Source organism: Gossypium arboreum, chromosome 9 (assembly GCF_025698485.1).
Source record: "Gossypium arboreum isolate Shixiya-1 chromosome 9, ASM2569848v2, whole genome shotgun sequence".
Classification (NCBI taxonomy): domain Eukaryota; kingdom Viridiplantae; phylum Streptophyta; class Magnoliopsida; order Malvales; family Malvaceae; genus Gossypium; species Gossypium arboreum.
The window spans coordinates 37,773,784-37,784,724 of NC_069078.1; the positions used below are offsets into that span (position 1 = coordinate 37,773,784).

A 10,941-nucleotide genomic window follows, 5' to 3' on the forward strand; every position below is an offset into this window, starting at 1 on the left:
GTTGGATTGAGCTCGAATAAGCTGGATTTGAGCTGGGACGGAGCTCATGGAGTGGAAACGAGTGGGATCACTTGCCAACATGTCAATGCTCGGCTTGACAGACTTGTTCGATGAAGTTCGCGGGGCGTGCTCGTATCACTTAGAATATACGAAACTGATATAGAGGTGCATTATTATGTACTATTAAACAGAGAGCACTAAAGTGTTATACAGATAGCACAGATGTGCTAAACGGAGAGCACTAATGTGTTAACAATCAAAGAGCGCACTAGAGTTCCTTAATGGCATACCACTAATGTTCTAGTAGTTCTAAATTCTGTCTACTTGAGCATTAAAATTGAACTTCATACATTTAAATACTTTATAATTTAATCCTTGTACCAATAATTCGTATATTTATATATTCTCTATATTTAATACATGTAATATATTTCAAAATTCACTAGTCATTCGTAATTTACTAATAATTCTTATCATGTACTTCATATATCACTATCCAATTCCAATTTCACTTTCAATTCATTCACAGCTCAATTTAATTCCACTTTCTCATCAATATACAATTCAATACTAATATTTATCCATCACTCAATTCAATTTTCATTCAATTCAACAATAACACTTACCTTATACTTCACTTACCATGCACATAATTTAAATTTAACATTTAATAATAAATAATTTGAATTATAGTATTACAACCGTATCTTTGGGTATGTCTATACTCAGTGTTATTACCATAATTCAAATTATAAAAACTATAATAAATAATAGACATCAAACATGAAACATTATAAGTCATATGTGTTAATTTATATTTAATTTCATATCGCAACCATAGTCTTCCATCAAAGGGCATCACATATCATCTATATTATCTTTAATCAATTCAGGAACCTTTAGTTCAAGCTTTCAGTCTCATATCTCAATTTCAATTCACATTTCAATTCGTAATTCCACTTTTTTTATACTTTCAATAGTTCAATCTATCAAATTCATTCGATTTTCTCATTTCATTTATTCAACCCTATTAACATAACTCGGACTCAGACGGATACATGGATCCAACCAAACACACCAGTACAGCACATTGTGCTTAAAACGGTACATAGTACCTGATCAGTATACGACACATAAATGCCTGAAATGACACACGAGGTGCCTGATACGACACACGAGGTGCCTGAAATATGACACATAAAGTGCCTGATATACGACACATAAAGTTTCTAATCGGCAAAGCCGATATATCCCGTACTCTTCCAAATCCTATGGCATGCCAATTATATCTGACTAGCCCGACAAGTTAATAGGGAATTCAATTCTCATTTCAATTTCACTTAATATCCATATTTACCCCTATTAACAAGACTCAGACTTTTGCAGTTACACGGATCCAACCAACACACCAGTACGGCACTTAGTGCCTTATCGGCTTTGTCGAAGTAAAACAGTAATAGTACAGTACTCAATACCTCATCGGATTAAACCGAAGTAACAGTAGCAGTATGACACACAAGGTGCCTCATCGACTATAAGTCGAAGTAACAGTACGAGACTTATAGTGCCTCATTGACTCAAGGTCGAAGTATCTCTGAACACTTCAAATCCTATGGCATGCCAACTATATCCGACTCAGCCCGACTGGTTAATAGGGTATTCGATTCACTTTCCAATTTCCAATCAATACACATTTCAATTAATCACATATATTCTCAATTCAATACAATTCAATTCATTTTTCAATAACAAATATTCAAATTTCGTAATAATCACATATTCATATCAATTTCATCACATTCCCAATCAATAAATTTTTCAAATATGACATATATCCAATATTGTATTTCCAAATCAATCACATATATCCATACAAATTCAATTCAATATTGATACTTACCTTAAAATTTTACTTACTATACACATAAATTTAAATATAACATTTATTCATACCTTTATGAGTTCGATTTATCATAATCAACTTTTACTCATACATTTGAGTATCACTTTCAACATTATCGGAATTAGCACGGTTGGGAAAGCATCTCTATCTTTAAGTAAAACAAATCTCATCAAAGTCGAAAGATATCATATTATCACAGGTTATATAATGACATGTATTTCTAGACTTCACATATGCTACGTATCCGTATCTGTCATCGGAACAGGGTACGAGGCATTGCCGGAGCTTATTGAATCATTATTAATTAAGGGAAAAAGTAAAACAAAGTAAACATGTAATATTTAATAAATTCGTATAACATGATAATTAACTTACTACTTCTCTATATTCAATATAATTATGCAAAACATAATTATTCGAATTGATCATGAGCCCTAATACCTATTCTTATCACATTGTTAGTCATATAATTCATATAAATATCAAGAAACATGTATGGGCTCAACTTTCATTAAATTTCTCATATGCATATACTTTTACACATCATTTATTCACATAACTTATAACAATCATATCTATTTATTTTAAATACGCTTTCATAATAATTTATCTTGATTTGAGACTATCTCACATTGGAGCTTTACTCATCAAATCATTTGAAATACTATCTTTATACAAATAGTACACTTGAGTTACACAATTCTATAATTATGAATGAACACATTTATAAAATATATTCCATGTTCATATATCATAGTCTCACGTCTCCATATATCAAATATATAACCATCATTTTCTTGTGTTTCAAATAAATATATATAACCATACATAAGCATGCCATTCACTATTTCTTCCTGTCTATCACAATTTCAAATGATAGATTCATGTGAATGAGCTCAATAATAACCATGAAAATACTTACCACATTCTTTCACACATATTCCACTTGTAACATATATTTTTTTTATATTTGGCTTGACATTTACTAGACAATATTGGATATTCATTTATTAGGCAATATGAAATATTCAAATTATTCTTTAACATATATAACATTTAAATCAAATATGAATTTATAACATTTTCATTTTAAAAAGTTTAACATTTACCAAATATAATTGAGCATGTGATCAATTTATGCATAAGTCACTCACATATTTTCCTCCTTCTCCTCTCCATTCCACATCCTTAATGTATATAACACACTTGTAAGTAACATTATCTATAATTTTTACTATTTACTTATATGAATATTCAAGCTGTCCATCTGCATCATAGTCACTAAATTATTTTTATATTGAGCTACAGAACTCCGAATTAAGATCCGCTAATTTTCCTTGAAACTAGACTCACGTATCTTCTTACCATAAAAGTTTCAGAATTTTTGGTTTAACCAATAAGTACAGTTTATTCTTTAAATTTACCCCTATTCTGTTGTCTGATAGTTTTGACCCTTTTTCACTAAAAATTAATTATCTCCTTGTACAGGATTTGAATAATGTTTCCGTTTATTTCTATTGAAAATATACTAATTCAGGATTCTAAGAATATAAATTTAAGCTCCTAATTATTTTTATTCAATTTTTTATGATTTTCCAAAGTCAAAACAGGGGAACCCGAAATCATTCTAACCTTGTGTCATAAAATTTATTATATCTCATGATTTACAATTCCATTACTTACATCATTTCTTCTATAAGAAACTAGACTCAATAAGATTTAATTTCATATTTTATTCATCCTCTAATTTGATTTATACAATTTTTTGTGATTTTTCAAAGTTAAACTACTACTGCTATCCAAAATAGTTTTAATGCAAAATTTTGATTTCCATTTTACCCCAAATTTCACATTTCATACAATTCAGTCCTTGCTCAATTAACCCCTCAATTAAGCTAATTTTTCTCAATTAATACTTTATTATATCATTTTAAACTACTTCACAACCCCTGAAAATAAGAACTTTGGCACTAGACCTTAATTCCAAACTCTTTCATAATTAGGTTCTAAAATTAATTTCCATCAATTTTACTTGATAAAATCATCATACATCAAAATTAAAGCTTCAATTCTATATTTATTAATCATATGCTTCCAGCACTCATCCATAGCAACTTTAAAAATTAGTCATGGAATAAAAAACTAATGACATAGTAAGTTGGACCCAATTGTAAAAGTCCAAAATCTTAGAAATTTCAAGGAGAAAGCAAGAATTAAACTTACATGAAGCTAGAGTATGAAAACCAGCTGGAACCCTCTTCCATGGCTATTTTTCAGCTGATAAAAATGAAGAGAAATGAAGAGAATTCTAGATATTCCATTCTAGTCCCCTTTTTATTTAGTAAATTTTGTTGTTTTCCCATTTTGCCCTTATTTCCTCAATTTTCTTGATTTTTCTCTACTTGTACCGCCCAAAGTATCTCCTTTAAGCTTATTTGCACTTTAGGTCCTTTCTCATTTGACAATTGAGCTATTTAATCATTTTAAAACTTTTACACCTTTTTCAATTTAGTCCTTTTTATTTAATCAATCACCCAAACGTCAAAATTTTCTAACGAAATTTTAATACTACCTTATTGACACTCTGTAAATGTTTATAAAAATATTTATGGCTTGGGTTATAACACCGAGATCTTGATACTTTTTTTTCTTAAATTCTTGACCAAATAAATCTTTGTAAAACACAATTTACTATTTCAAAAATCTTTTAAAAGCTACATTTGGCTCATAAATATTAAATAATATAATCTACGAGTTCATTTTTTGGATTTGGTGGTCTCGAACCACGATTTTCGACATCGCTGAAATTTGGGCTATTACAATTTTCCAACAACCAAATTAACAAACTGAAATTAAAAACTTCATTTTGCACTTGGGCCCTTCGTGCTTGGGTCATTTCGATGTCGTCGAGGTGTATCGAAACATGATGCGGCCGGGATCGCATCATTTGTCATATTTTGTGCGTGTTCACCTTTCTTTGTTCTCTTTTGACTTAATTGACTTATCAAGTCTATCTTGTGGCGTCAATTTTGTTCCTGAACTTATCACTTCATCGAAGTGTGGCGTTCAACCCATACCATTTTGGTTCCTATCTCCACATAGATAGCGGGTCACGATTTTATCTATCCACATCATTTTCAGCTTAAGCGCTATTATAAGATTTGGGTCAATATTACCATATAATATTGGTTCTTTCTTTAGCCTTAAACTGAACCTATCTTTGCTATTTTTTTAAACACTTAAACCCTTTATTTTCAAGCCAATTTGTTTGTTTTACAAACCTGCCCAAGAACAAAGCCCTATTATTTAATTTTATGATCGGGAACATCTGCGGCTTGATTCATCAAACGAACACGAGATCGCATTAAAAAATGACTCACTTTTTTTTTATTATGTACGTAAATGACCTGAAATGAATAGTAAAAGCTAGTGGAGCCAAAGAGATTGGCGCCACCAACTTGCCACATAAGCTAATCATTGGCCATTAGAATAAAAGGAAAAATAATTTTTTGGGTAGAGCCAGCCTATTTGGCGCCACTTGTATAAATACTAGAGAAATACCAATATTTTTAAATATTTTGGGTGCTTAAAAATAAACAATAGTGGTGGAGCCATAGAGAATGGCGCCACCACTTTAATGTGTCAAAATGTTTTTTAAAGTAATTGTTTTTTAATTTAAAAATAAAATTAGTATTTTATTTGGTGGAGCAATAAAGAATGATGCCACCATTGTCAGAATTTTTTTTATTACAAACCAATGACCTCATTGGTTCAACCTATCACTTTCAATACTTTTACCCCAAAAAGTGATAAAATATGAAACTAAACCATTTCTTTAAAAGAAACACTAAAAATGAAGCAACAACCGAAAGAATGAGAGAAGCAAGTTACTTGAAGAATGGAGTTGATTGAAGAAACGAAAGGGATCTTAAAACTTGCTAATTCCAAAGACGTTAAAATTTGTGGTAATATTTATGTTGGTGTGTATATAAGATTAGGCTTTGTAAAATGGGTTTTTTTTTTTCTTTAGAGGATTTGATTTTGTGCTTGTGTTTGGGTTGTTTCTTTGATTTTGTACTAGCTGTTTTATTTTTTTTTACTTTTTTGAGTTTAATAGTGTTGTTTGTGAGAAGGGAGGAAGAACAGGGTTGAAGAAGAAGAAGAAGAAGAAGAAGAAGAAGAAGAAGAAGAAGAAGAAGAAGAAGAAGAAAAAGCAACTTCCGGGGACTATAATTTTACTTTTAAACTTAAAAAAAAAAAATTTGAAAGTGGTGGCGCTATTCTTTATGGCTCCATCACTATTATTTATTTTTAGGCCCCCGGAATATTTAAAAATTTTGGTATTTCTCTAGTATTTATACATGTGGCGCCAAATAGGTTAGCTCCACCCAAAAAACTTGATTTTTTTATTCCAACAGCCAATGATTGGTTGACGTGGCAAGTTGGTGGCGTCAATCTCTTTGGCTTCATCGGCTTTAACTATTCATTCCAAGTCACTTACGTACATAATAAAAAAGTGGATCATTTTTTAATTAATTAAAAATTTTGAGTTATTTTTATAAAAACCTATTTATCTTGTTCCTTGTTCTCGTTATTATTTAATTAATAAAAATACCATTTTTAAATATTTTTGCCTATATTTTTTCTATGTTAAACAATGTATTAAAATGAATCAAGAAGTTAATACTTTTCAACACGAACATTTTTAAAACATAATTTTATTCACGTATTATTTTATTTCGTCGGAAAACAATATATAAACAAAGTAATTAACACCATTACTTTCATTATTCTTTTAACTTAATATTTTCTTAATTCCTATATCCAACTAGATACCCTTACACCCACCATAATTTCTGATTATATTCAGCCAAAAAGAAAAATCAAACACCCTGCAAGCATTCAAGGAGAAGGAAGATTAACACTTCAATTAGTTTTTATATTATTTATGCAAACTAATGAATCAAACATTCATGTTACTAATAATTTTAATTTTATTTTAAAATATTTCAAATAACGGAATTGTATTTTAATTGATGCACAGTAGAAGCCCTTGTATGTCACAGGTATAGAAACTAGTTAAAATGATATATTAACTTAAACTAAATTTACTTTAAGACGTGTCAGATTGTTATTCGTCAATTATACATATGAGATGGAGAAGGAGAAGCATAGGATCTAATTTCTGAGCCTTTTATATACAAACTCTACCGCCTTCTCCAACCGTCAAATTCCTGATTTCTCCGTTGTTTCAAAGCTGAAAAAAAGAAAAAAAAATAAAGAACTTCCAAAAATCTTTTATGGTATCAAAAAACCCGAACTCGGCTGACGGATTTTACCTGGATCCGACTGGAATGGCTTTGCCCGACCTCGGACCCTTCGCCAACACGGCTACGGCGGCCTCCACCGTTTCATCTCTCGAGGATTCCAATAAGAAAATCAGAAAGCCCTACACCATAACCAAGTCCAGAGAGAGCTGGACTGAACCTGAACACGACAAGTTCCTCGAAGCTCTCCAGCTGTAAAGTCTAAAGCACGCCTTTCGAATTATACGAATTTTCTTTGCTTTCATTTCAAATTAGGGTTTTTCTTTTTTCTGACTGCTGTTAAAAATTGAAGGTTTTGAATTGAATTTGATCTCCGAGCTTTTTCCTTTTTTACTCCTCCTAAGTAGGTATTTGTTAATATTACTTATTATAATTATTAATTGAAAAAATGACGACAAAACTTTTAATCGACAAGTGGGGAAGAAAAGGATATGACATTCTTGCTCTGTGTGTTAACTATACGTTCCTTCGTATGTTCAGTAAGCTTTAGGCTTCATATCTAGCTGAAAAGGCATTGAACTGTTATAAGCCTGTTTGCATATTTGAAGACATGATACCAAATCCTGCAAGCTCTCAAACTGTAAATTGTAGGATGCGTTTGATGGTAATATACTTTTTAACCACTGTGAAGTTGTGTTCTTTTGAATGTTGTCATTGTTAACTTTTTTGAGATAAGTTGAGATCTATTGCTTAAAAGTCTTTTTAAAATTATGACTGTGGTTATATTGTTATACTATTTTTCCTCTTTTCTTTTTTGTTATTACATTGGTTTCATGTTTGAATCACACATTTTTCATAAGTACATTTAACAAAAGTGTATTTCCTTCTCTCACTCATCTTTTTCCTCCTTGATTCTGTTCAGCTTTGATCGTGACTGGAAAAAAATTGAAGCATTTATCAGTTCAAAGACTGTTATTCAGGTAAACTGAAATATATCAACAATTCAAAATTTTCCTGAGGCTAGTTTCATTTGGAATTTTGGAAGGAAAGAGGTAGGAGGGTTGACAAATGAAGGATATCTCTGTTCTTGTCGACCATAGTTACCTAGTAATCTCTCCTCGCATCCTAGACTGCTTTCCGATGTTTCAATACCAGGAACGAATTTGTGATGAGGTGAAAGCCAGTGCAATATCTATCCAGATTTTAAAAAAAAAAAAACAATTATCTCCATATACCAATGTCCATGACAAACAGTTGAAATGAAGTTCCTTTTTCTAATTATTATTATTTTTGTAGATTCGTAGTCATGCCCAGAAGTACTTTTTAAAGGTTCAGAAAAATGGAACGAATGAACACCTTCCTCCTCCTCGACCTAAAAGGAAAGCAACTCATCCATATCCTCAGAAAGCCTCAAAAACTGGTGAGGATATTCTTTCTTAGATAAGAGCTGTTGCATCACAAACTTGATATAATAATCCTCTCTTTATGTTAAATCCTGCAGCTCATGGACACCCACAAGTATCAGGATCTTTTCCATCATCAACTGCTTTACTTGATGCTGGATATGCTTTAAGTACTGATCCCTCTCCAATGCTTATGGACCCTATTACCAGTGCTGCTCTATCTTCATGGACAAGCAGTGCAAAACCCATCAGTTTTTCACAAGAGAAAAATGGTTTCCTATTCTTCCTAATTCTAGTATCCAAACTTTAAACTCACTTATGATTGCTGAGGCTTCTTTTAAAACTCTATAATTTTGACTGTGTTGTATATTTTCCTTCAAAGGTTTGAGGTTGACCAATAACTCTTGTAGTAGCAGCGAGGATACCCTGAAGACGAGACAAATTGAAGAAATAACTGATCAGAGAAATAATGGTCATGCACTGAGAGGTTTGCGTTCTAACAGAAATTAGTAGTCTTTTATACTGTAGTCATTCTTGCACACTTTTAACTGGCCTTTTGCTCGATGCAGTGTTGCCCGACTTTGCTCAAGTATACAGTTTCATCGGCAGTGTCTTTGATCCAAAAGCTACTGGTCATCTACAGAAACTTAAAAAGATGGATCCTCTAGATGTGGAGACGGTATGTTATTTTTTTAACATGGTAATTTATACAATCTTGCCTGATCTTGTTGCAGACATGATTGCTTATATTTCTTTCTCCCGTGTAGGTTTTGCTGTTGATGAGAAACCTTGCCATCAATCTAGCAAGTCCTGATTTTGAGGATCACGTATGTTTCTATTTCTGATCTCTTCCTATTGGGTTACTTCTTCCTTCATGGTGTGCATGATTTTGAGCACTGTGCTTTCTGCCATGTAATTTACAATTAGTTCTCTGTAGTCGGCATTTAGTAACATGATAGTTTGTCTAAAGTATGATTATGATTCTTGTGTTGGAAGTTATTCTCTGTAGTTGGCGTTTATGATACTATAGTCATGCCTAGGTTGCTTGAATTTTTTTGTATATTGGAAGTTGTTCTGTGATTCTTTGCCCTACTTGAAAAAAAAAGGATGGTTTGTTGGAACGGGGATGTATTGGCTGATTATGCTGAAAGCATGAAAGATGAAATTTTAATATTTATATGCAACGTATGCTGAAAACATAAAAAAGATGATTTTTTTTTAAATATTTATATGCAACGTGCATGTCTCCCTGTTTTAATGTTTGAGTTAATGCTTGATGTTATATGCATTTTGGGAACTTAGTTTGTTTCTGATCTGTGTTTCTACGACTATAACATTTGTTAAAGGAATAATATTTGATACACTACTAGTCCACAAGCAAGGTTAGGAGATTAACAAGTGTCCTATAGGAGTACAGTAAAATATTTAAAAAAAAAGACACATGGTAATTTTTAAGGCTGCTTGTGAAATATTTAAAATATTTGGTAGAAGGTGTAGTTCCTTTCAACTTTCTGGCTGCTGAGTCTTTTCTTTGGCATGTTTTGTTGGGCTTGTATTAATTCCTACATAGTTTATAAATTTTTTTATTTTAAACTATATAGTTTTGTTTTTTTTTTGTTTTTAAACGCAGAGAAGGTTGCTTTCTTCATATGACGTAGAAATGGATACTAGTGATGGCAGTGCGTGTAAAGCTGTTGATAAGGAGCAATCCAAAAGTATCACCTATAATTCGAGGTGAAGAGATATATTTTAATTTTAGCTGCGCTTAGGGGTAGAAATAGAATATTGACTCTGTTTTGGTGGGAAGGAAATAGGGGGCTAGAATCAAAAGTTTCATAGCAAGATGTGTTTGTGTGTTGGTATATATAGTGTTGGTAGGATAAGCGGCTTCGAAATATGCGAATAAGTTTCCCTATTCTGCCGTCAAGAATTTAAAAGTTGAGTTGAGGACAAGAATCACGATGAGTGTACAGTTTTCCTTTTTTGTTTTTTAAAAAAAAAGCGGCATTTTTTACGTTGTGGGTCTCGCGTATATGTATTAAGTTTTTCATTTTACTAGTTTTGATGCTTTTAATTTTTAATTAATTTTTAAATAATGTACTTTAATTATTATCTATCATAATGATAATTTCTTAGTTTTTAAATACCATACAAATTTGGAATTATATAAAAACAAAATTATAATATTAATTTGACAAAAATAAAAAAGTTAGGTAAAGTAATATATAATAATTATAAAAATAGCTTATGATAAATATGAAAGATTTTGACACTAAATTAATAAACATATTTAATAATAGTGATTAAAAATAATTTTGAAATTTAATGTTCTTTTAGAATAAATTTGAAAAACAACTTCACTTCCACC

General features: G+C 31.1%; 1 protein-coding gene across 2 annotated transcripts; it reads left to right on the forward strand.

Annotated features, from left to right (window-relative positions):
* Window positions 1-7,049: 7,049 nt before the first annotated feature.
* On the forward strand, window positions 7,050-10,728 carry LOC108471057 (protein REVEILLE 6-like). Of its 2 annotated transcripts, none has more exons than XM_017772628.2 (8): window positions 7,050-7,424; window positions 8,093-8,150; window positions 8,467-8,590; window positions 8,672-8,845; window positions 8,956-9,060; window positions 9,143-9,252; window positions 9,341-9,400; window positions 10,209-10,728. In XM_017772628.2, the coding sequence occupies exons 1-8, from the start codon at window positions 7,204-7,206 to the stop codon at window positions 10,224-10,226; spliced, it is 870 nt and encodes a 289-aa protein (XP_017628117.1). In that variant the 5' UTR covers window positions 7,050-7,203; the 3' UTR covers window positions 10,227-10,728. The 2 variants fall into 2 exon arrangements, with proteins under 2 accessions (XP_017628117.1, XP_017628116.1); XM_017772627.2 differs by having other exon boundaries at window positions 7,053-7,424; window positions 10,204-10,728.
* Window positions 10,729-10,941: the final 213 nt, after the last annotated feature.

What these genes read in the sequence shown, in the direction of transcription:
- LOC108471057 (XM_017772627.2), top strand. Translation starts at nt 7,204, where the DNA reads ATGGTATCAAAAAACCCGAACTCGGCTGACGGATTTTACCTGGATCCG. An exon ending in TCAGAAAGCCTCAAAAACTG is followed by an intron (nt 8,591 to 8,671) that starts GTGAGGATATTC and finishes TAAATCCTGCAG; the next exon opens with CTCATGGACACCCACAAGTA. An exon ending in TAATGGTCATGCACTGAGAG is followed by an intron (nt 9,061 to 9,142) that starts GTTTGCGTTCTA and finishes TGCTCGATGCAG; the next exon opens with TGTTGCCCGACTTTGCTCAA.